The sequence below is a fragment of the Adiantum capillus-veneris genome, chromosome 7 (genome assembly GCF_014529385.1).
Source record: "Adiantum capillus-veneris isolate H3 chromosome 7, ASM1452938v2, whole genome shotgun sequence".
Lineage (NCBI taxonomy): Eukaryota > Viridiplantae > Streptophyta > Polypodiopsida > Polypodiales > Pteridaceae > Adiantum > Adiantum capillus-veneris.
In genome coordinates this window covers 88,334,349-88,361,776 of record NC_140937.1, presented here as the reverse complement: position 1 = coordinate 88,361,776, position 27,428 = coordinate 88,334,349, and the positions used below count along the sequence as shown (strand labels likewise).

General features: G+C 39.6%; 1 protein-coding gene across 1 annotated transcript; it reads left to right on the top strand.

The window, feature by feature from the left end:
• The first annotated feature begins 217 nt into the window (after positions 1-217).
• On the top strand, positions 218-26,930 carry LOC147454189 (uncharacterized). Its single transcript, XM_086517289.1, has 2 exons — positions 218-544; positions 26,459-26,930. Exons 1-2 carry the CDS (start codon positions 266-268, stop codon positions 26,537-26,539), a joined length of 360 nt encoding a protein of 119 aa, XP_086373415.1. The 5' UTR covers positions 218-265; the 3' UTR covers positions 26,540-26,930.
• The last annotated feature ends 498 nt before the right edge of the window (positions 26,931-27,428 follow it).

Below are 27,428 nucleotides of genomic sequence, written 5' to 3'. Positions count from 1 at the left end.
TGAAGACTAGTACAATGCCGGTATTCGAACGCCATGTACAAAGCTCAAATCAATGGTAAGATGATTGCACAAAAATGTGGGAATTGTGTGCCCAAAGGGGATAGCCAATGAATCAGAAGGGGCTGAGCCATGGTTTAAGCGAGAAGCAATAGAAGTGTGAAGGTTTGGAGATCTTCATTTAAGGGGGTAGGAAGAGGGAAAGTTAGTGTGGGGGCAGTCAAGGCAAATATGCAGAAACGTTAGGACTTGTGACGCGGGCGGGAGGATGGACATTCAGGTGGTTGGCGGGCAGTACGTGAAGAGCCGTGGCAACGCTATCTGGTCTGGCTTTGTGGTGTCGAGGGCAAACATCAGGAGCCTGCCTCTGTCGTGGGCCTTGAGCACCATGCTAGTGGTTGTGCTTTTTTTAGTGGCGGCTGCTAAGTTGGCTTGCTGCTATCGCGCCAGCCATAGCAGGCGACGACCAGGCGCTCCACGTCAACCAGCCTCTGCTACAAACGGCAGTACCTCTGAGCTCAACCCCTCCAAGAAGCAAGTCGAGCTGGTACTAAAAATGCTATTTTCATCTCTATGCACCCTTCAATTTTCATTGGCCTACATTTAATCAAGGGCAAATCACCAAAATACCTTTGAAATTTGTGGAAATTTCCAATTTACCCTATACCCTTGTGTCATGTTTGGATGGAGTACCCCATTTTTTTGCATAATCTAGTATTTTTGACAATAGAGAACTAACTCATCATCATAAGACAAAACTATTCACCGCTAAGCTTTCAAATAAAGGCATTGCTGGGTCAGAATAATGAATGATTTCACCTTAAGAGCTTACAATACCATCTAGAATTTGAAAATTGGAGGATTTTGAAATTTGAGGGGTATTTTGAGAATTTCCACAAGTTTAAGGGGTATTTGGGTATTTATCCCTTTAATTATTTTTACTCTCCGTAATGCCTCTCACTAACTTTTCTGGAAGGGTGTGATCTTTTCTGTTTGACTTGTCTTTCTATTTGGTGGATAGTTACTTTTTTGGTTGTTCAAGGGAGTACTTAACTGTAACATTTAATGGTCTAGTAACTTGTGTGTAGCAGAAAATAGCATGCACATAGTGAGCATTTCATTAGAATAGCTTCCTAATGAGAATAACAACCATGCTTGGGTGGAGACAGCAACAAAAAGCATAACACCTAGTTAGATAGCATGAACAATACTTCAAAACAGAGAGAAATTAAGCAATTGACAACAGTTGAGGACCGGATTTACATGGAGCCGGTCCCCCCTCCAAAAGACTTTGTATTATGGTTTTTCCCATCAAGAGAGACATTTTACAATACAATTCTTTGTGTTCCTTCAATACTAGCTAGTGCAATGAAGATGGAAACTTCATGCACTAAGCAAAACACTTATCAAACACAACATCAATTCCCTCACGGTTTCAGACCCAAGACCTCACACACCTTCGAAGATGGTGAGAGCTAGCGGGGTATGAGAGTAGATTGAGAGGAAGGAGTATTCTTACGAGAAAGATGTACATCTCCTCACATGATCATTCATATTAGCATAGCTTAGCTTAGCAATTAGCATGGTAGAGGAGATGAGCATGCATTGAAGCTTGGCTCTTGGTTGGATTTGCATCACAAAGCCAAGAGTTGTTGGTGTAGGCCTCCCTTCTCACAAGCTTGGAGTAGGTGGTAAGCTTTCCATTAAAGCTTGAGAAGGACAAAGAGTCTTCTTTGCTTCACACATGAGATTGTGTGAGTGTGTGTGTGATAATGCCTTCCAAAAATCAGCCCCCTCTGTCTCTTTATCGACCCCCCTTGCTAATTACTCATGCTACAACCCTATTGGACCTTCTCAGGCTCAGCCAATGGAAATTAAGTAGCATAAGTGATAGCCTTCTGACATGTGTCCCCCTTTTCCCTTTTGTGAGAGCTTTAGGTAGTTAATAAATGCAATTAAACTCTCATTGGACCCCTTTGCCTCCTGGCTAATAGGAATCAAGCAAGCCATTGGGTTGGTGAATGCTCATTGGTCCCCTTGGGAGACTGTCCAATAGTCTTCTAGAGAGATTAATTCTTATTGGTTCTTTTATTAAGTGTTTTTAAATTAATTGAACTAGATTTACTCTAGCCTAATTCTCATTAGTCCACCTCCATGGCCATCCAATAGGATTTGAGTACACCTTGTGGGCATCTGGCCTAGGGAGCTGACATGTGTCCCTCTTTCCCCTTGTGTACAAATGAACCTTGTGTGTGTAGGTGTTTCTCTCTCATCCCTTACTTCTTGGGCTCGCCCCCTCCTATGTAGGGCTTAACAAAGACTTTTTGGGACACACACAAAGCATCCAATTCCCCTAATGTTTGACCTTTGGACACAAGCTTTGAATTTTGGAACCTTAGCATTTTAGAAGTCTTAATGGGCTGAACCTTAGGGTATTTTGAGCCCATTATTGCACATAGATATTTTGCAGATGGCCCCCCTTTTGGATCCCTATTTTTCCTCCTTTGAATCCCTACTTTGGCCGCTCTGCTAGCTTAACCAATATTCTAGCTTTTTCTCCCTTGGCACTTCCCCATATTAAATGATCAGTTTAACATGAGAAAATCATTTAGGAGAATTAGATATTGATTAGTATGACATTACCTCTCTCTTGAAATCATAGTCTTCCTCGACTATGGGGTAGAGAGGATAAATCATATTCATTAGTCCTTTTTCCTAGCGGATAGAGGATCCTATGTTACCCTACAACATCATTCCAGAATGGATGACTAGTCCATTTGGCACTTGAGAGCCTAAGCTACCGCAAGCATGTTTGCACGTTAGTCCTATCAATATTCCATAGTAGAGTGACAAGGTCTACTTGGTGTTCGGGAGACATCGTCTCCACAAACTTGATCTAAGCATGCATACTACTTCATTTTTGTGCACAATAAAGAAAAAGAGAGCCTTATAAAGACAAAAACTTTGTTCATTTTTAACATTTGTTCATTTGCTTACTCTAGGGAAGCATTGTAAGCATTGACAAGGTTTAGGTTATCCTTTAATTGTATGCCTTGCATCCATCTAGCATCTTCAAAAGGATAATTCTTAAACTTAATAAGATATCGTCAGATAGTCTTACCGCCTCTTAGTACCTTGTCTTCATGTCGGAGAATGGACTCGGGCTGCATCACCTCTTCTTGTTCCTCGATCTCCGGTGGGTCTTCAATAGTTGGTTCTTGAAGTGTCTCTCCTTTGTAAGGCTTTAATAGGCTCACATGGAAAGCATTGTGTATGAGCCAATGGTTGGGCAACTTGAGTTGATAGGCTATCTCATTGATTGGCCTAAGAATTTGGAAGGGACCATAGTACCTTTTTGCTAACTTAGCATAGTACTTTTGGTGTCCCATAGGATTCTCGCCTATTGTGTGCCTTAATCGAGCCTTGGGAAATTTGAGTAAGACCCAATCATTTAGTCTTGGGCTCTTCTCTGCTTGCAGCAGAAACAACAACCTTTTTCCTTTGCTGTGAGATAGAGATAGCATCCTTAATCTTTTGGAAAGATTCTTGTAGGTCTCGACTATCCTCATCTGCAGCGAAGATCTTTCCGTGTACCTTAAGTAGCAAGGGACTTTTTGATCTTCCCTCAATTACCTCAAAAGGTGCTTTCCCTGTGGAATATGTATAGAGTTATTGTAGCCATACTCCACTAAGGGTAAATACTTCTCCCATTAGGATCTTTGATCTACTTCCGCTACATAGTCTTGTAGTAGATCAAGGATTGTTAGGTTAGCTATTTCACTTTGTCCATCCGTTTGTGGGTGATAGGCCGAAGAGAAGTTTAGCCTTGTTCCTAAATTCTGAAAGAGACCCTTCCAGAAATTACTGGTCATTCTAGGATCTCTATCCGACACTATGGACATTGGCAAGCCATGCATGGTACTTGAAGATTTTTGAAATGAAGAGGGTTGCCATTTGATGGGCTCTGATAGTCTTTTTGATAGGTATAAAATGAGCTTGTTTACTGAACCTATCTACTATTGTCCATATTCCCGTATTCCCATGGATAGACTTAGGCAATCCAAAGATAAAATCCATGGATATGCTCTCCCATGGAGAATTAGGGATTGGCAAAGGTTGAAGCAATCCAAGTTGCTTCCCTCTATCAAACTTCGTCTTTTGGCATACCACACATTTAGGAACATACTCTTGTATGTTTGCTTTCATGGTAGGCCAATAGAAATATGTTTCAATCCCCTTTAGGGTAGATTGAATCCCTCTATGCCCTGCATAAGGAGGAGCATGATATTCATACATTACCTTCTCACATAGTGAGCTAGTAACGCATAGTCTATTGCCGTAGAGAAGATAACCATCTTGTAAAGTAAATGGTTCCTCTTTCTTCCCTAGTGCAAGGGCTGAAATCACATCTCTAAAATTGTGATCAATAGCATACTAATCTATCATAGAAGATAGATCATTGTGAGTTGCTATGGAAACCACATTCACTCTCGACCGTCTTGAGAGTGCGTCAACTACTTGATTATGCTTGCCAGCAATGTGAGCAATATGAAAATGAAATTGCGAAAGGATATTTGCCCACCTCATTTGTTTGTGGGAGAGCTTGGTCTGCGTCATGAAGTACTTAAGACTTTGGTGATCCGTTCGCAGAATGAAAGGAGTCCCCAATAAATAGTGCTTCCATGAGTCGAAGGCATATAGAACTGCAAGGAGTTCCTTTTCATATATGCCTAGAGCTTGCTCAACAGGGTCAATCCTTTGACTTTCATAGCCTATGGCATGCCCTTCTTGAAGCAAAACAGCTACAAGGAAATCACCACAAGCATCACATTGGACCTCAAATGGCTTTGAGAGATCTGGTAGTGTAAGCACAGGTTGAGAGATAAGCTTTTCAAAAGCATTGTTCTCCTTGGAAGACCATGTGTACCTAACATTTTTCTTTGTCAGGTCATGTAATGGTCCTGCCATTAGTGAGAACTTTTCTATGAAGCATCTATAGTATGCGCACATGCCTATAAAGCTTCTTATCTCATGAAGATTCCTTGGTTTAGGCCATCCTTTTATTACCTCTAGCTTTGATGGATCCATTTGGATGCCATCTTGAGAGATAATGTGACCTAAATACTGAATCTCTTGTAAGAAAATTCCCTTTTATTTCGATTAACATAAAGTTTATTCTCTCTTAGAACTTGAAATATTACCTGGAGGTGTTGCTTGTGTTCGTCTAATGAATTAGAGTAGATGATGATATCATCAAAGAACACTCCAGTAAAGGTTTGGTGAGGCCTGAAGAGCTTCTCCATCAAGCGATTGAATGTGGCTAGTGCATTGGTCAAGCCAAAAGGCATGACAATGTATTCATAAAGACCAAACGTAGTGCGAAATGCCGTCTTTACAATGTCTTGATCAACTATCCTTATTTGATGATAGCCACTTTTTAGGTCAATCCTACTGAAGTAGGTGGACCCTTGTAGCTTATCAAATAGGTCTTCTATCCGTGGAACGGGAAACCTATTCTTGATAGTGATCCTATTTAGTGCTGTATAGTCAACACACATACGATATGTGCCATCTTTCTTTTGCACCAGTAGCACAAGAGAACAAAATGGAGATGAGCTAGGCCTAACCATGCCCTTCTCAACTAACTCATGCACTTGCCGTATAATCTCCTCTTGTTGAGCTTAAGAAACTCTATAAGGAGGTTTGTTAGGCCGTGAACTTCCTGGAAGAAGCTCAATTGCATGGTCATCATTACCTCATTTAGGAGGTAGCTCACAAGGGATGTCGTCAATAAAGACATCCTGAAACCCCTTGAGAAAATTGGATAACTCTAATTCCTTTTGATTGTGTATATTTTCTTTTTCTAAAACATTAGGTTGATTTTGAGAATCTTTAACAAAAATCATGTACACGGAAATAGAGCTCTTTATTGACTTGTTGAAAGCTTGTGTATGTACAATGGGTATAGTCTTACCCATTTCCTTAGCATCTATATACATATTTTTTTTCTTCAACTTAAAGGAGATTCTCCTTTTAAGGAATTTAACATTGGCAGTCATGCAATCAAACCATGGCGCCCCTAGGATTACATCCTCATGCTTGAGCGGAGAGATAAAGAAGTCCACTTTGTCCACATAGCTTTGGACATGGAGCCTCAATTCCCGATTAAGGGAGTGACTGAAGCTTCTTGCCCCTTGAAAGCACCGTCTGCGGGTAGGACATCTCCCATCTCGTAGGCTTGTATGCCTAGCTCGGTGGCCAACTCTATATATATAAAATTGTGAGTAGAACCAAGGTCAAAGAGAATACAAGCATCATGTTCTCTTACTTTTCCCCAAGCATGGCATAGAGGAGATCCTTTGTGGTGAATTTCCTTCTCTTGGATTTTGACCAAGTAGCTCTAGGAGGTTCATGGTGGGTGTTCTTTTGGGGACAAGCGCGATACGCATGCCCTTGCTCACCACACTTGAAACAACTGTAATCCTTGCGATAATGCTCAAGATATTCAGGAGAGAGTTTATTTTTGCCTTTATAAACTCCCTTCTCTTTAGCTTTGTTGGGGTTTCCCTTAGGAGACTTTTGGATGTTGTCCTTCCCCTTAGGCTCATTGGAACTCTTGTTTTCCGTGGGCTTAGAATTTCTTTTAGCCCCGTTTGGAAATTGACTCGAGAGGCCACCATAGTATGCTGTATAACCACCGATATGGTGCGTGGCCTTTGGGAGTTTACATACTCCACCATTTTTTCACTTAAGCCCGCAAAAAATTGTTGCTTTTTGCTCTCCAAAATCCAACTTTTTGAAGACAGTGGCTTTGAGTTGTAGGTCCCAAAACTTGTCTACATATCTGTGAATGGATTTGTAAGGAGAGAGCTTTAAGCTTCACCATTCGGTGAGTACTTTGTCTTTGGCATAGGTGGCCAAAAACTGCTTCAAAATGGAAGATCTTAAAGCTTTCCATGTTCGTGGAGCTTCACCGTTGGCCCGTAGGCTAGACCACCATTGCCTGGTGGACTTTTGAAAGTGTATAGCTGCATGGCGTAGTTAGAGGACTCCGTGAAGCCCTCATCTCCAAATGCCGCATTGAATTGTTGGATAAAGGCCAAGACTTTGTCGGTAGCACCAAAAGTTCCATCGTAGGTAAGGAAAGAGATGCTCTTCCCTCCCTCTTTGAACTTCTTGAGCTTGGATGACCTCTTCCACGTGGCATAGGATTTCCTATGGCCTCTTCTTTTTTATGGTTCAAAGGTTGCACCATCACTTTCTTCAAGAGATGAAGAATTTGAGGAAGATGGAGAAGAGGGTGACCTCTTTCTCGCCTTTTTCTTGCCTTGATCTTCATTGTCTTCACCATCACTTTTATAAGAGGAAGAGGATGAATAAGATGAAAAAGAGGGTGTCCTCTTTCTCGCCTTTTTCTTCTCTTGCTTTTTTTTCATCCCTCTTTGAAGTATGGTGTGGAGAAGTATGTGATGGTCTTCTCCATTTTGGAGGCGATGGAGAGTGTTTAGCCCGCTGTCTTCGTGGAGCCATATCCGTCGAGGTGGCGGGAGACTCACTTCTTTCTCATTCCTTTGGTGGAGGCTCTTGAATTCTCCTTTGAGAAGGAGATGCATCATCAAAGAGAAATTTTCTGAGCCCTTCATATGGATCCTTTTCTTCTTCCCGAATCCAAGAGAGGCCTCTTTTGGAAGTCTCACAAGGAGGCTCCCTAGGTGCTCTCTCGTCATGGTGGGGAGCTTGGAGAATCCCATGAGCACGAAGATGCCGTTGCACTTCACTTAGAAGGGATGGATTGCCCATGGCTTGTTAAAGCCTAGAAAAAAGATAGTTAACAAGAATTGGGACATCATTAGTATCTTGTTCATTAGCAAAATCAAAGTTATCAACATTAATTTTACTCTCTTTACTATTGTCCTCCAATCTAGAAACTTTTTAGTGTAAACTTTTTAGGTGTACTTTGGCACTTCAAGCCCTAGTTGCTACTCCTCTTTACCCCTTCATACAAAGCACTCAAGCTGTTGTATCCGTGGCTCAAATAACATTAATTGCAAGGAATAGAAGAGAGGGTCATTCAACACCAAAACAACACCGGCTCCTGTCAAGCTTCTAACAGCTCAATAGTGGTTAAGCCATAGGCAAGCCCCGTAGGACTCCACTATTAAGACCATAAATCTCGACGGTAATGCCCCGTTAACTACACAAAGGCAGACGCACTAAAAGGCTAAAAAATCCCTATTCTACTTACTCACATGCAATTAATAGTACCAACCATTTATAGCTAGCTTTAGAACCTCCCTTCTTGAGCAAGAAAAGAGAAACCTTGTCCTCTGATACCAATGTAACATTTAATGGTCTAGTAACTTGTGTGTAGTGGAAAATAGCATGAACATAGTGAGCATTTCATTAGAATAGCTTCCTAATGAGAATAACAAGACTGCTTGGGTGGAGAGAGTAGCAAAAAGCATAACACCTAGTTAGATAGCATGAACAATACTTCAAAAGAGAGGAAATTAACTAATTGACAACAGTTGAGGACAGGATTTGCATGGAGTTGGTCCCCCCTCCAAAAGTCTTTGTATTATGGTTTCTCCGATCAAGAGAGACATTTTACAATGCAATTCTTTGTGTTCCTTCAATACTAGCTAGTGCAATGAAGATGGAAACTTCATGCACTAAGCAAAACACTTGTCAAACACAACATCAATTCCCTCATTGTCTCATACCCAAGACCTCACACACCTTCGAAGATGGTGAGAGCTAGGGGGGTATGAGAATAGATTGAGAGGAAGAAGGAGTATTCTTACGAGAAAGATGTACATCTCCTCACATAATCACTCATATTAGCATAGCTTAGCTTAGTAATTAGCATGTTAGAGGAGATGAGCATGCATTGAATCTTAGCTCTTGGTTGGATTTTCATCACAAAGCCAAGAGTTGTTGGTGTAGGCCTCCCTTCTCACAAGCTTGGAGTAGGTGGTAAGCTTTCCATTAAAGCTTGGGAAGGAGAGAGATTATTTTTTGCTTCACACATGAGATTGTGTGAGTGTGTGTGTGATAATACCTTCCAAAAGTGAGCCCCTTGTCTCTCTTGGTCAACCCCCCTTGCTAATTACTCATGCTACAGCCCTATTGGACCTTCCCAGCCTCATCCAATGGAAATTAAGCAGCATAAGTGATAGCCTTCTGACATGTGTCTTCCTTTTCCCTTTTTTGAGAGCTTTAGGTAATTAATAAATGAAACTAAAATCTCATTGGACCCCTTTGCCTCCTGGCCAATAGGAATCAGGAAAGCCATTGGGCTGTTGAATGCTCATTGGTCCCCTTGGGAGACTGTCCAATAGTCTTCTAGAGAGATTAATTCTTATTGGTTCTTTTATTAAGTGTTCTTAAATTAATTGAACTAGATTTACTCTAGCCTAATTCTCATTAGTCCACCTCCATGGCCATCCAATAGGATTTGAGTACACCTTGTGGGCATCTGGCCTAGGGAGCTGACATGTGTCCCTCTTTTCCCTTGTGTACAAATGAAGCTTGTGAGTGTGTGGGTGTTTCTCTCTCATCCCCTACTTCTTGGGCTCGTCCCCCCCTATGTAGGGCTTCACAAAGACTTTTTGGGACACACACAAAGCATCCAGTTCCCCTAATGTTTGACCTTTGGACACAAGCTTTGAATTTTGGAACCTTAGCATTTTGGAAGTCTTAATGGGCTGAACCTTAGGGTCTTTTGAGCCCATTGTTGCACATAGCTCTTTTGCAGATGCCCCCCCTTTTTAATCCTATTTCCCCTCCTTTGGATCCCTACTGTGGCCGATCTACTAGCTTAACCAATATTCTAGATTTTTCTCCCCTGGCACTTCCCCATATTAAATGATCAGTTTAACATGAGAAAATCATTTAGGAGAATTAGATATTGATCATTATGACACTAAACCAGATTTTTAAACACATATTAGGGTGCATGTTTGCTCCACCTAGATGATGATGATTAATCAACATGTGATTCATCAAAAAGCTTAAAATCCCCGCATGTGTTAAGACATGCTAGGGTGCTAACCTATATACATGCACGTGTATATATGAGACCAAGGAAAGTCTGAACCTTTACTCTTTGCCCATCCACTGCCTTGTATAGGCACCTACGAGCTGTTCAGACTAGCCCTCCTAGCCTGTGGCCCTTGGTATGTCATTACTCCCACCTTGGAGAGCTTTTTCGTCCTCAAAAACAAATGTGAAAAATTGTTGCGCCAAAAAAATCACTAATGTGTTCCCTAAGTGGCATCATCTTCAGGCTGTCTTTCCACTTGACTGATACTTTTTTACATACATGATAATGCATACGCAAATCATGTTAGTGAAAATACGCTTAGGTTCATGCGGTTGGGTTGGAGGTCTAATGAGATCAATCCAAATCTACTAGTTGATGACATTGTTGCCCGTATGCAAGCGCTTATATAAACAACTTACGTGAAATATCGATGAATGCGAGAGTGCACAAATAATGAGAATTTGTAAGCAATTTTTTCCACTCACTAGAGTAATATAAGGGCCTACAAAATCTTAGAGATATTTTAGGTTTCCATCTAATCTTTAGAGTACTTCTTGAATGCCCTCGCACACATAAAAATATATCGTCTCCTTCCATGAAGGTAACTTGCCGATATTTCTCATCACCATACTATTGTACAGATTCCATGCTTGTTGAGCAAGGGTCAACATATTCATGTGTTCTTGAAAGAATTCCTTGACCTTCCAAACTTCTCAATTGCCAACGTGATGATCTAGGTTGCAAACTATACACAAGCATGAATAGACTTGAACCAATCGCCATATGCTTGTCATTATTGTAAGCAAACCCCAACCTAGAGAAATAACCTTTCCCCTTGGATTTCTTCTCTCTAACGAATGTCCTCGACATCGTCTTTAGCATTAGTTAATACTTGTAAACTAATTATCCTTTCTCGATGACTAAAAATAATGAGGCGTGTGTCCCCACCGTCTAGAGATAGTTGTCCAAAACGGCTGGTAAATAGGGATCGCCACTCCTTGTAAATAAGTCAACTTGGATAACTTGAGAGATTGGAAAAGTGAATTAAATAAAATGTACAAAGCTTATTCAACTTATCTACAACCACCTAAAACGAGCCATAATCTCTATCAGTGATTGATAGATCCACAATTAATCTCATAGAGATATTACACAAATAGTGTGAAATTCTTTAGAAGCTACTTTTGTCATGAACGTGCATGCCTCTCCATACGAGCCTTTGTTAGACACTAGGGCCCATAGCACCTATTGTGCATGCATTTAGAAAAAACAAATCCGAACTTGCATATCCATGACCATACTTACCAATACTTATGGTTAATGTTATGCTCACAGCTCACATGGAAAGAACTAAATACTTTCCATGTGAAAGCCGCGCTAAAATATTTGGACCATAATAGAATTTGAAATTTGATCATACCTAGGTACCAAAAGAAACATGTTTATTAATATAACATGACTTTTCTACATGTGTAAACAACCATCCAATGAAGTTGCTTAACCATACTTGTAACTTTAAAAACATTTGGCCACTAAAATTGTTTATGATATAACGTGCTCAAAATGGTCTAGCAAAAGGGTTTCACCATCACGTAGGGACTCTATCTCGCCCCATAATTGAAATAACGGGCATTAGTGTCAGTCCCAAAGACTCATATTCTCCACATGTATGATATGTCTCATATAAGGATATCCCAAAAAATGGCATTCTTCAAGTATATGTCTCATATAAGGATATCTAGAAAAATGACATCCTTCAAAAGTATGAGATGTACTTGTGTGTGGAGATAACTGTAAACACTGAGCAACATGAGTGAGAGGGGCCCTCATAAACTTTTTGCCACGCTCGCTAAATTGAACTCGATGAGTTCTTAGACCATGTTGCTCCTCTTGTGACAAAATGTTTCAAATGAAACCCTACCATATAGGTTCATCAGTACATAATGTTTTAGTTAGGGTTGCACGGAAACACACACAACTTGGAGAAGACAAAGTGAGCTCAAGGTACACAGTAGTGAGTGTATTACTTAGTGTATTACTTAGTGTGCAATGGGGTTATACAATGCACGGGGGAAAAAACCTCCTAGTAGTGAGAGAAAAAACGCCCTTGTGGTCCTAAGTATGTTCACAAACATCACTACCACATGTATATGGTAACAAATCTCCCCTAGGAGTGATGTGGAGAACCAGAGCTGGTATATAAAGTATAGGGAAGTGCCATGCCTTGAGGACATGATCAATCAACAAAGGGGAGTAAGACCAAAGATTTGTGGAAAGGTATACGAGGTTCTCCTATGTTGGCACATAAGCCAAGCTATTCTCTCCTCCTGAGAGTCTCTCCCTGACATAGTGGTAATGGACCTCAATGTGCTTTGTGAGAGCATGAAAAATTGGAATTTTCACAACTACCAATTCACTTTGACTATCAGTGTATATGATGTTGGCAGTGTCTTTTTCAACACCCAAATCAGCCATAAGGCGTTTAAGCCATACACACTCGACCATACCTGTGAATATTGCTCAATACTAAGACTCACAACTAGAAGTGTCCATGGTATGTTGTTTCTTTCTCAACCAAGATATGCATCAGATGCCAAGCAAGAAACAAAAAACACGTGTGAACGAGTACTTGCGTGTCAAAGCAACTAGACCAATTTGAGTTTGAAAAAGTATGTAAATTTGGTGGCAATGAACCCCCCTTGTGATAAAACAAGCCAAGATATAAAGTATTACTCAAGTAGCAAAAGATCCACCTGACAGATTTCCAATGCTTAAACTTCGGGCTATGCATAAATCTACTGACCTCCTATGAGATTTCAAACCAAATATTTGGCCTTTTGCAAACAAAGGCATCCAACCCCATTTTGGTAAAGAGTGACATCAACAGGATCATCACCATCATAAAGAATCAATTTCAAACCTATTTCCATGGGAGTGGCAATAGGTTTGCAATCCTCAAGTCCAAACTTAGCAATGTCTCTATGTAACTTGTCTGACACAAGGCAATACCACCATCACACCGCTTAAACAATATGCCCAAGCAATGATGCAACAATCCCAAATCTTTCATCTTGATATTAGCATTCAAATCAGGCTTAAATTCAAAAATATGTGTCTCATTTGGACCAGTGATAAGAAAATCATCCACATATATAACAACAATGAGAAGTACATCGCCCTCACTCTTTACATACAAAGTGATTTTTGTTGGACTATTACGAAAGCCTCGTTTCACCAAATGAGTGTCATCTTTCTCTTACAAATCACAAGGATATTGCTTCAACCCATACAAAGATTTCTTACATTTGCACACTTTATCCTCATTTCCTTTCTTGAAAAAATGGTGAGGCTGCATTACATAAACTTCCTCAGATATGCCACCATTCAAGAAATCAATAACAATGTCTGATTGTTGTACATCCCAACTGAAATGAGATGCCAATGCACATAGAAAACACACAGTAACTATGCCTTTCTGTTGTGCATAGCCTTTTGCAACAAGTCGAGCCTTATAGCAATCAATCTCACCATCTGGCTTGCATTTCAACTTGTAAACCCACTTTGTACCAATGGACTTTTTTCTGGAGGCAAATCACATAAAGTCCATGTGTCATTTTCTGTAAGTGCATCACATTCTAATTACATGGCAGCCATCCAATTTTTTTGCTTCGTCAAAGGACAGAGGTTCCTCAACATCACATAAAATGGAAATAGCCAAAGCATAGAAATTTGATGCATAAGATGCATGACAAGGACTTGAACAAGTATCATTAGACAAATGTGCATCCAATTCAATGTCACGCAAAGTGTGCACCATCCATTTTGGCATATCTCTAGCCTACTCATCCGTAGCCCTTTCCTCATGAAGTACATCATGTACATCTTGTACATTTTCCTTATTGGAATTTACATTCAAACTTGAACCACTAAAAAGAGGAAATACACTGCCATAAATATCCTGTGAGTTACATTATTATCCCTAGTACATGACAATAAGGGCTGAACAGAATCTTCTACAAACACAACATCTTGTGAAACCAAGATACACTTTGTTTGCGGATGGTACAACTTGTAGCCTTATCATCCAATTTTTGTGCACTGCATTTGTGGCACCAAAGAATAAGACAAACACCCAAAAACGCGCATGTGATCAATAGATGACTTTCTATCATGCCATGCTTCATATTGAGTCATAGACTGCAAACCTTTCACAGGACACCTGTTGAGTACATAAGTGGCATACATGATGTCCTCAAGTCAAAACAAATGTGGCAAAGCTTGACTTTTGACCATAAATCTTTCCATCTTCGGTAGTGACCTGCTCTTCCTTTCAACAACACCATTTTGTTGAGACGTAAATGGCAGTGCACATTGGAATTTTATCCCACAACTAGCCACAAATTTATTAAATTCATGAGACATATACTCCCCCCCTCGATCGAAATAGAGGGTACCCATAGTACATTTAGAGACATTTTCAACCATAACAAGAAATTGCTTGAAGCACATAAACGCTTTGGACTTTTCCTTAAGTGGATACACCCGACTTTTCCTTAAGCGGATACACCCATGCATGCCTGGAGTTATCATCAATGAAAGTTATGAAGTAAAGGTAATTTCCCAAGGATGGAGTTTGCATGGGTCCACAAACATCACTATGCACAAGTTGCAACCTGCATGTAGCCCTAACTAAACCATCCTTTGGAAACTTCAAACGTTGCATCTTACCCAAAATACAACCCTTACAAACATGCTTAACAGGTGCTTCAAGAGGTAGCAAAGAAGCAACCATATCAAATTTATGCAAACGCGACAAACTTGCAAATTTTAGATGTCCAAAACGTGCATGCCAAATTTTTGCATCTGAAATAGCCTAAGAAACCACAATTGCATTTCCAAAACTCTCCCCACACTTGTCATACAAAGTGAGCTTATATAGCCCACAACATAAAATGCTTGATGCAACAACCTCATCATCAAAATTGAGATCATGAGCTGTATACCTATCATCCACAAATTTTACAATGAGACCAACTCCAACAAGTGCAGATACAGACAAAAGGTTCTTCTTGATCCCAGGTACATAAAGTGCATCAACAAATGTAAAAGAACTACCATTCGCAACAGTCAACAAAATCTTTCCAAATCTCTTGACCAAATAAGAGGCATTGTTGGGGCAAGTGATTTGAATTCCCATGAGGGACATCCTTGAGAGAGGTAAACAAGTCACAACGAGAGGTAAAGTTCTTTGTAGCACCACTCTCAAAGTACCACACATGAGCATCTGCAAAAATTGACATACATGCACATAAGTGCACTTTGTACTAAAAGCCCATTCTGCATCAACATCAACATCATAATCTCCTTTCACAAAAGACTCAACAATAGATGCATTTGTAGTGGAACCAGCCTCTTTCTTCTTAGCTTATTTTCCCTTCAACTTAGGACACTGCTTGGTCAAGTGATCATTAGCTTTACAATAATGGCAACGCATCTTCTTTTTGCCCTTTTCACCAAAATTTCAGGATGAATTGTTACCTGCAAAAGCATTAGGAATATGTGATTTACCACTCACAGAAGAACTATGAGAAGTGTCTACATCGCTATTACCATTATTTGTTTGAGTAGAAATAAGGGCATGCTCATGTACACACTGCTTAGCCCTTTTTTTTTTGTAAAGTGACCCTTGCAACAACAATGTGCATAATGCATCAAACTTGACAACTTCTGGATTTCCTTGGGTCATAAGTCTCCAAGTATTAGCAAAAGTCTGGTAAGAATCTAGCAAAGCATGAAGAACAATCTACACAAGGAAACTATTAAAAATGAATTCGCCTACAAAAATAAGTTGCTCACATTAATATCCTTAATATCATGAAAAGAGTGTCCATTTTATCTTCCTCATGCATAATCTTTGACTCCAGCTCTTTAGGTTACCGCGCAGCTTCGCTCCCATGCTAAGAAAGAAAGGCTAGGCCGCCCATTTGAGGCAAAAGCCGATCGCCCATAATTAAAAGGGTACAAAAGTGTGAAGAGGAAAAAAAATAGGGGATTGAGGGTGTCGACGATAGGGTGACATCATAGGGAATGGAACGATGGGCATACAATCTTGCATTAGAAAGGGAAGATGCTCGGCAGGCCATGGCGACCCCACTCGGCATCGATTTTGCTGGGTTTGGTGTTGTTCAAAGAGTCAAGCTGCCACATCAGCTAGAGAGGTTTTTAATGCTCCCTAGCAAACGACGATGCCATTGTTACTTAGGGAGGCAAAAAGGGATTCTATTTTGGGATTTTTTGGTTAAGGGCTCAAGAAGAGCTAATGACCAAGGCAAGGAGATAGGAGGAGAACATAGGCAAGAGGAAGGCTATGGTAGGAAGGCATGAAGGGAGGAGGCCGCTCTCTCTCTCCCTCTCTCTCTCTCTCTCTCTCTCTCTCTCTCTCTCTCTCTCTCTCTCTCTCTCTCTCTCTCTCTCTCTCTCTCTCTCTCTCTCTCTCTTTGAGCTTAATCAAGGAAATCTCTCTCTCAACCGTGATTTGGGAAGATTAAAGAAAGTAAGTATGATACAAAGATTATTTAGAGAAATTGAAGGAAGCAACAAAAGGTGCAGAGAGATCCTGAAAGCAGTTAAAGCAAGAAAAGCAACAAGAGAAAATTTCCATCATCGTCATCAGTCATAAGATTGATTAATCATCTTATTAAGCCCCAGTGCTGTTAACATCATGATTAATCATATAAAATGGGATCTTAAACTCCTACTTATCAGATGATCCAAGTGACGGTGTTGTTGACAGGCCGCCTTTGCTAAGTATTAAGTTGTACTCAAAGTTTGACTCGATTAATTGAAGTTTACAGTGATTTCCATAGCCATTTGCACTTGTTGTACTTATTCTCTTTCACAGCTCTCACAGCTAGAGGCCCGATGCCTTCCCATCTCATGTTTTGAACACATATACTCTGACAAATTTGGTGAACCTGACGTGAAACCGAGTCGGGGTGCGAGGTTAAGATGGAGTGCCAAAATAGTTGATGAAGTTTATTGAAGATTTCAATTCCAATGGATTTGATAAAAATCTAGGAGTTGCAGTTTGCCAAAAATGCTGGATTTAGTTCAGGGATGTCTGCAAGAAGCGAAAGCCCTGTAGATAAAAAACCAGATTGATGATGTAGTAGAGATGGCACTTGATGTTGTATGGGAGCAAGGATATGGTCTAGAAGGTTTTATTGCATGTTAAGAAGTGGAGATGAAGAGCCAAAATGTTCCAAAAAATCGGATGATTGTAGCTTTTGAAGAGGTTGTAAACTTAGATTTCAAAAAGCAGGTTCAAGAATTGGCAGAAGCATATCCCACACGGTGGGACTATTTTACAAAAGAATTTATTCACAAAAGCTCAAGGATTCTAGATTTGGAAATACAGGAGATTACTGAACGAAGCCAAATTATTTTCACTAAAGGTGAAGGGGATCAGATGCAGTTCCTTAATTACGATCAATTGTGGGAGCATATTTTGGAAAGAAGCAAAGACAAAGCAAATGCAGAGTTGGAAGTAGCAGATTCAGTTCTAGAGGAGTATATTTTGAGCAACATAGAAAAGGTAAATGATGAATTTAATTTTGAAATAGGATTATATGAATTTTTTTCAAAAAGTACTCGCATGGATGCTACCTCCAATAATGGTCCCAATGAAGACGTAGATTGTACAACAAGTGGTTCACAAGCTGCTGACTCTTACATGGGTTATTCTGAAGGAGTTCATCAAGCAGATCAGCCTCTACAGGTTACTAATGAAACTATTAGCACTATAGCCTAGCGGGATAACATGTTTGTTGCAGATGATTTCATAGATAAAGCTATTATATACACAATAGCTGATGAAGTGACCAAGATTGTGGACCCAACACAGGATGAGCCTAAGAATTCCAATGAGCTTCTGATTGTTGCTAACACTATGTTTGCAAATGCTGTTATCACAGAAGAAGATGTCAAAATTGATGATTTCTTGACTAGATCTGAAGGAGATGGTTTTAATAGTATAGAAGAGCTTTTTGATGTGGGTACCTCTTCAAAGGGGGTGCCAGATGAGCCTTTATAGTGCTTTGATGGATTGCTAAGTAACATGGATGTAGATGAGGAAGCAGAGGATGATATTGATGAGTATGAAGATTGCCTAGATCATGTTGATTGTGAACAGGTTATCGACATGCATTTAACATCTATGCTTGTACATGGGCTGCATGAGGAGATAACTCCTACAGTTTTGATGAATGTGGATACTTCCAAGGGTGATTTTTGAGAGGATGCTATGGATGAAGATCTATAGGATAAAGCTGTTTTTCATGATCAAGCTAAAACCCCCAACTGTTGAAAATTCCACTCATGATACAAGTCAAGAGACTCCTAAGATTTTTCGTGATGTCTATAAAGCTAGAGGGGGTGATGATGCTAAATTATTCGTGATACTGCAAAAAGTGCACATGGTTTTTCATTTCCTTGGACAATGTGCCAAATGTGGCTCGATTTGGATGTTACTCCTATTGATGATTATGTCAATGATGTCTTGGCTACCAGTAAAAGGGAGTCAGAATTATTTAATGCTTTTTGATAACGAGCATAGTTGCCAAAAGTCTACGGGATATGGGTGTTGCATTGTGCTTCAAGAGAAGCTCTAGTATATTGTGGAGCCCATCAATGCTATGTGATCTCAATGGTGTTTGATCCACAAAATTCAATATGGATGGATATTGTTAAGTATGCATAGTAATTGCATGCTATTTGAACTAGGGGTAGCATATTTACACCAAAAATTCTTGATGTTGATTGATACAGGAAATGTATGCTATGTGGATATTATGTTGCTCCAGTATTTGGGCAATTTCTTATTATTCCCTATGATCCTGGAGGATGGTGCAATTTTTTTAAAAGGAATTCTCATAGTGGGGCAAATGATTGGTTTCCCATTTGATCCTGGGGGCTACTTAACTGCAAGTTTCAAATTCAAAGGATATCAGTCGTTTCTTGTAGTAGGTTGCATGGTACAAGGTTTTGTTTTTAGATTTATGCTAAGTGGGAAAAGTTTTTGTTTATGCGATCAATAAGCTTACATGGCTAGCTTCTACTTGACTTCTTTGGACAATTGATGAAGTATTCTCACATCTTTTGAGTTGGTTCTGCTACCAGAACTTGCAGTAAAAGGACTTGATGGCCATTCCATGTGCAGCCTCAGAGTAAGACATACTTGAGCTTGACAGGGTTCCCTAAAGCGAGCTTGATGGTCAATCCATGTGCATCATTAACTAGAGCACTTGAGTCTTGCGGGGTTCACTAAACAGGTTTTCCATGATTGAATGCTTTAGAGATACGGCAAATACAGCTCAAATATTTTTGATGGGCAGTTACTTAATGAGTAAGCTAGAACATTGATGATAGGGTATAAGCCTTATATTATTTTCCATATGTTAACAATTACGTGAGTCTGATGATGGAAAAGAGCTTAAGGTACCTATAGCAGATGCAGATTGAAGTGTAGTTGGCACAGACCGGAGGTGGTGCAGGTTCAGAGGGACCGGATGTCGTGTAGCTCCACTCCCATGCTAAGAAAGAAAGGCTAGGCCGCCAAATTGAGGCAAATGCCAACCACCCATAATTAAAAGGGTAAATAAGTGTGAAGAGGGAAAAAAATAGGGGATGGAGGGCGTCAGCTAGCAGGCGGTAGTGTAGGAAATGGAAGGATGGGCTCGTGTTGAGCGGTAGAAGCGTTAGACAAGCTTGCATTAGAAAGGGAAGATGCTCGGTAGGCCATGGAGACCCCGTTCGGCACAGGTTTTGCTTGGTTTGGCGTTGTTAAAAGATTCAAGAAACCACATCAGATAGAGAGGTTTTTTACTCTCCCTAGAAAACGACGACATCGTTGTTGCTTAGAGAGGCAAAAAAGGACGCTATTTTGGGAGTTTTGGGGTAAGGGCTCAAGAAGCACTGTCATGCAATTCCGCTGCCACAAAGAGAATAAGAGCAAAGAAATGCAAGTTAAGCTTCTTTGAAGCCTACACATTTAGTGAGCAGTGATCAGTGCTTGTTAACAGGCCAAGTTTAATGATTAATGTATGCCAGATGTGGCTTTAACACTAGGTTGGTAATGGGACACTTTTATGTCCTGGGACACTTTTATGTCCTGTTAAGTGACCATTTTCCTTGAATTATGTCAAGAGTTTCAAAATGGATTTGGAGGTGCTATCTATCTAGAAAGTTGTCTCATGAGCTGAAAAAAACTTGACATTTTTTTGGAATATCAATTCCATCTTTAACCTTGTCCTTGCACAACATTTCACAACCTAAACTGTGTGAAAAAACGGGTCCTGTTTTTGGCTTTTTTCAACTTTTTGCAGTTATACCACTCTAGAATTCATTTTTGTGAGGTCTATAATGCTAGAGAACTATCTTTAGTAGTCCTCAACATGTCCTGATGCTTCTAGGGAGAAATAAATATTAAAGTTGTAAGTTATGACCAAATTACAAAAATTGTCAAATCCTTTTTTTAGCCAATTTTAGCCCTTCTATGATTTTTTTGGTGGATTTCATGATATCCAAATGCATTTTTTATTTTCTATGTCGCATATTGTAACATAAAGCTAATATTCCTTGAGTTTTGGGGCACCTAATACCCTATTTTGCATAGTATACAACGATGGTTGATTTTTTCAATTATAGAAGAAAACTAAACATTCTAGTATATCAAGTATAGCTTTTTCAATATTGTTAGTTTCTTGTGACAACTACATGCATTTTGTAGGTAGTAACCATATCTAGTCATAAGGATCAAATTTCGCTAGATATTGAATAGTTTCTATGGGATTCTACAACTCATAATGTTGAACCCAGTTTTTTCATGTTTGCTGTATTTAGCACTTCATCTTTGTCCCCAAGATTCCCCTTGGTAAGAGATGTATTATTCTTTTGACATGCTCCATGGCTCCTTATGAACATAAAGGACAATAGGGAACTAAGAAAACATGTATATATTATTTGTATTGAGCGTGGCTATAGAAACTTTGATGATAGGTTTGCAAAATGGTAAATATTCAACTTTTTTGTACCTATTTATTTTGGAAAAACAAAAAATAGTGAGTGAGAAGAAATCATATGTTCTGATCACCAACCCATTGAAGTTAACTAGGGAATTTATCTCAAGTCCTACAAAAATCCCTAATCTTATTTTTATGCAACAAAACGCAAGAAATTACTGTTTTGATGAAAATGCACTGGTCCATCAACTTTGGAGGCTTGGTGTGACCAAAAGATGAGAAATTTTACAAGTTTCTTATTTTTTCCATGTGTAGTAGGCCTTGAACTATAACCTCATGAAAGGATTGTACAAAATGAGTGGATCTACTATGGTTTTGGAGGTTTTTTTCAAAACCTTGAAAGGACACTTTTATGTCCTGTTAGGTTACCAACCTAGTGTTAAAGGGCCAACTGATGTCTTAATGATGCAAAAAAGGAGTATGATTGAAGTGAGCATAGATGTGAGTTTATGATCTAGAACTTCAGTGCTTGAAGTGCTCTAACGGCCTGTCTTTACAGCTCGTCGATTGGAGCTACGGTGAAGAAGTTATGGCAGTTTGAAGTTTAAGACGATTGCAGATCCATACCGAATTGGGCAACTACAGCTGACGAGATAGAGATGAAATGAATGCACGGGCCTAGAGTTCTCACTTTGTGGAGCATGTTGGTCTTTTCAGATCAATGATCGGAGTTACGGTCGCCAAGATATTGGTCTTTCATGATTCACCTGGGCCAGTTCCGTACCAGTCCAGTCCGCTCGGTCGGTGTGCCATCTAGGAATGTTGGTCTTTAACCAGGGAATTTTGGAATGCGGGAGCACTAATAGCTTGAGGAGTCTCATGTCAGGGATGCCATTTCATGCAATGCTTGGCCGGCAATAGTCGTGATTGGCAATACTTGACTAGCAGGAACAAAAGTCTGACACTTTTTATCGAATGTGATGGGAAGGCCTTACTTCAAATGCAATCAATCATACAGGCTTGTGGCACTATTCAAGATTATTTACGGGCACAAAATTCACGGTGATATTACTAGTCAGGGGATGTTGGAAAATGATGTCATGCGAGGCATTGCATTGGTCGATATGTATACCAAATGTGGTGCCGTTACGAAAGCACAAAAAGATCTTGGTGAGATTATTGTCCGAAATGAAGTCTTGTAGAGTGCATTGAGTGTAGAGGATGTTAAAATTTCCAATGCCTTGGTAAATTTGTATGCCAAACGTGATGCCCTTCATAAGGCTGCCCATAAGCCCATAACCTAAAAGGCTGCCTGGCCATTGCCTAAAGAGGGGTGGCCACCCAATTAAAGCAATAGAGTGTGAAGCCAAGCAAGGAAAAAGGAGTTGATGGCGTGAAAATTGTGAGCAGGTAGCGCATGGGAGGGGAATCTGCTCACTGCAACCGTAGTGATCTGCAGATCACGACTTCCATGAAGCGAAAACTGATAAGCATCTCTCGGAAACCCAATTCGGTGCAAGTTCTGTTGCGTTTGATGTTGTTCGGAAGTCGGGCTGCCACGTCATCAAGACTGCTCCCACGCCACGTCAATCACGGCATCGTGACTACGTTGTGGGGAAAAAAATGGGGATTTTAAGCGTGGTGGGGGGCTATTATAAGGGCATGAACTAGAGTTGAAGAAGCAGAGAAAGAACAAGCCGGAAATGGAAGGAAGGAAACAAGATACAGTCTCTCTCGTTCTCGTGTTGGAGAGGAGGCAAAGCAAAGGGCTCTGAGAGTCGGCACAAGAGGCAAGCATCGAAGAAATATCTCTTACTCGCTCTCCAACCGAGGCATAAAGAAGAACAGGGGAATAAGGGTTACAAAGAGGGGAAGATAACGAGGAGGGATGGCAACGAAGGCTATGAAGGAGGAGGAGAGAGTCGAAGGTAAGAAGGAGGAAGAGGACTCGGAGAGGCAAAGCTCTCTCTCTCTCTCTCTCTCTCTGTCTCTCATCCTCGGAGCATAGCAACGCTCTAAGAAAACAAAAATCTTGAAGTAAGCAAAAGCAAGCTTGAGAAGAAGCTTATCGGGGTAGAAGGCAAGCAAGCTTGAGAAGGCGACCTAGGTCGAAGCATGAGAAGCACTCTTGGTCTTGAACCAAAGCAAGAGAAGGAAGCACGAGAAGGCGTGCACGATAAACAAAGCAAGGTAAGAAGTAAGAGGAAAGCACGAGGCAGGCCAATCAGGGGTTAAGGGACTCGGAGCAAGTCGAGTAGAGGTGAAGATAAAACTCGTGAACGGTAGAGCCAGTCCAAAGTGCATAAAGCAGGAAGTTACATGATAATTGGTAATAATTGAAGCTTGGTGATCGAGGCAATGAACTGAATTGAAGCTTACAGAATCCGTGAGGTATTTAAAGCAGATAATGCGGCAGAGGAAAATTTCCATCACTGTCATCCGTTAGAGATTGAATTAGCATTTTGTTAAGTTTGGTGTCATTAACGGCCTGATTAATCCTATAAATGGAAGCTTAAACTCCTAGTTAGCAAATGATCCAAGTGACGGTGCTGTTAACAGCCCGCCTTGGCTAAGGACTAAATTGTACTCAAAGTAATATTCAATTAATTGATGATTGTGGTGATTTCCAAAGCTATCAGTGTCTCTTGTTCTCTCTCTTTCACACCTCCCACAGCCAAAGGCCCGGCGCCTGCCCGGCTCACGTAGCGAAGCAACAATCCCCCGACAGCGCTGACGACCAAGGCAAGGAGATAGGAGGAGAACATAGGCAAGTGGAAGGCTATGGCATGAAGGCAGGAGGCCTCTCTCTCTCTCTCTCTCTCTCTCTCTCTCTCTCTCTCTCTCTCTCTCTCTCTCTCTCTCTCTCTCTCTAATGTGGAGAGCAAGATCAAGGCTTGAAGCCGGTGAAGCATAAAGCAAGGGAGAGAAAAATCTCTCAAGATAAAAACACACTCTCTCGAGCATAAGCGAGGAGAGTTTGGCACGACAAAGGAAGGAATTTGAAGAAGGAAGGGACTTGACAGAAGTAAAGAAGTATTGCATGAGCAAGGTCTCTCTCTCTCTCTCTCTCTCTCTCTCTCTCTCTCTCTCTCTTTGATCTAAATCAAGAAGAAATCTTTCTCTTGACCTTGATTTGGGAAGATTAAAGAAGGTACGTACAATACGGAGATTATTTAGAGAAATTGTAGGAAGCAGCAGAAGGTGCAGAGAGCTCCTGAAATCAGTTGAAGTAAGAGAAGTAAGAGAAGAAAATTTCCATCACCGTCATCGGTTCGAAGCTTGATTATTCATCGGTGTTATTAATGGCCCGATTAATTCTATAAAATGGGAGCTTAAACTCCTAGTTATCAGATGATCCAAGTGACGATATTGTTAACAGTCCGCCTTGGCTAAGGATTAAGTTGTACTCAAAGTTTGACTCGATTAATTGAAGTTTACGGTGATTGCCATAGCCATTTGCACCTTTTGTTCTTATTCTCTTTCACATCTCTCACATCCAAAGGCCCGGCGTGTTCTCAGGTCATGTTTTGAACACATATCCCCCGAAAATGCATCAATGCAATTTTAGCCTCATTGTGACTTGCATAAAGACAAGACAAAATATCCCAATCTTGTTTTGCAAATTTTGCGGAACGAATATAAGAAGTGATAGTGCACTTCACTGACAATGCAATCAATGCATAAGCCTGCGCATCTCGTACATCCCAATGAGCTTTCTCTGCCATACGCAAAATAGCTTTGGAAACAACAACCCCACCACTAAAACTTGCAACATCCTCAACATTGCCTACATCCTCAGAATCAGGATGTACATCAATGCCCTACACAATATTCCAAATTCCCTTTGACACAATTATATATGTAGATTTATTTATCTATTTATATATACACACATACATATATATATATTAATGAGCAAACCATGGTAAAGAGAAGAAAAACAGATGCAATGATGTCCAGATTTAGTTCAAAAATCTTACAAATTTCAAAAATATTGCTAGTACTTTTGTTTTACTTCTTTGCAAGGAGGACAATAGATCTCTTAATAAAAGAGACATTCCCGAACACTGCTTCACCTTATATAATTCAATTTAAACTCAACCTTATGATTTTATCACTTTTCTATTGGTTTTAGAAAGTCATCGTGACCCTTTCACTTGTTTCTAATGTTTTTGGGGTATATTATAACCTAAATAGTTTATTGTTACATTTTTTCAAAAAAACATAATTTTTTATTGTTTTAAAAAGTTAGCATCACTTTCTTGTTTCCTCTCACAAAGAAACTTTTATTATTAAACTCTTTTCACAACAGGCCATTGTGAACTGTCACCTTGTTTTGGCTTAACTAAGGGAGGGTTAAATTTTTGGCCTTGTTAAAGTGTGCCATACAAGAAAAGGGAGAAAAGCATACAAATTTTTGAATGTATTTTTTTGGCTTTTGTTAGGCATACGTATGAATGATTGACCTTTTTTTTAATATTTTAGTTTGTCAACGAGTCCTTTAGACGTTCTTTTCAGGAGCATTATATGAATTGGTTGCACTGAATTGTTTTAAAATGCCAACGTGATCCTTAACCTTGTTTGAGTTTTTAAATGGGCTCCCTTGTTTTCATGACTTTGTTTCATCTTTATTTCTAAACTGGCATTTTTAGAAAACTTCTTCATTTAAGACCTCATGAATTTGTTTTCAAATTTATATTTTATATATGCCCAAAAATGATGATGAGTTTTCGCTATGAGTTGAGAAATTAATGATTAATTGCCTTGCTTTTTGGCTTTGGCTAAAACAATTTTTGCTTTATTTTGATTTGACATAAGAGAGTGGACAATGAATATGGAAGTGATGGAAAGAATGGATGCTCTTTTTTCCACAATCTTTAATATTTTTCTTTATTTTTTTTGGTAAAAATATATCATTGATTGAGAAAATCTTATGCATTGTCATTTAAAATCTTATCATTTGCTGGATCTTAAAAGAGTATCTTACCTTTTGAAAACTAATTGATTGATGATTAAGATGGAACCATTCATGAAATAGTACACCATGTCAAAAATTCAAGCTCAATTTTGAAAATTAAAAGATTAGGATATCCTTAGAAATGAAAGCATCGTGACTTCATTGTTTTTCACATTGTTGTGTCCACTCATGAAAATAAAAGGAAACCGCCACTTTTATTTAATATATATGACAAGATTATAGGACGCAAAGAACTCCACTCTAAAATAACCAAAGGTGCAATCCTTCCACGTTCATAATTTCTCTACTTCCTAATCAAGAAAAATTGCATTGATTTAAGATGGGCCATTTGATTTATTAATTAGCTTGTCTTACATGTATGTATCAAATAATCATGCCTTGTTTAATTGCATATATCTAATGTGTTTGTGTTTCATATAGCAATTACCACCTCCTCAACATGTGGTGCTCATGCCCGGAAAAGAAATGCCCACCTTCTTGGCCTTACCCTTGCACGGGTAAGAGCTAGGTTGCAACCAATGGCATTGGGGGGAGGATGAAAATTTCATCGCACAATGTAAAATGTATGGAAAGAGAGAAATAGGCTATGGGCTCTTAGCAACAAGATTAAAGCCTCGAGAGCTCCTTATTGAGGAAGATAGCATCCCTACCTTCTTCTTAATGCAACGCTCTTCTATGTATTCAAGACTCAATGAAACATTTTTTAGCTCTCAAAAATGAAGGAATTTTTCTTTCTTCAAATGCTTGCATAGGTCTTGGTGCGACTCATGCTTACCTTGATATTGTCACATTGAGAGCTAAATTTACCAAGAGGGATACTATTTGATGTAAGTAGTCTTTCTTGGTGGGAGTTACTATATAACTTCTACAAAATATAACATGACATATGCAAATTGACATCAAGCATTTAGCACTAAAGGAAACAAGACCGTCATTGAGATATTATTATGTTTATGCGAATTAACAGAGATTGTAGGGATGATTTTTGAGAGATTTAGTTGAGTTTTAAAGACAAGTATATAGATTTTAAAATGTTATTATGTTTATGGGAAGACACAAAGTTAAGTGCATTAATTTCAAACCATGACCTAGCATATGAACAATGAACTCGTTTCAATCTGGTTGCAATTTGTTCCTTGGCTTCTTGACACTTAGTTGCAGTCTTGTAGGCCTTGAGAACTTCATACTGACACTTAATACGGGGGAAACAAGGACATATATAGTATGGCATCGATTTGTTAGAGCTAAAGTAAAGATGCACAAGGTGCATTCACTACTCTAATACACCACATGTATTGAGCATGCATTCACTACTTGTGCATTGACTATTGTAATACACCACATGCATTGGCTAGCAACCATATGCAAAGAGTTTCATGTCAAATTAACA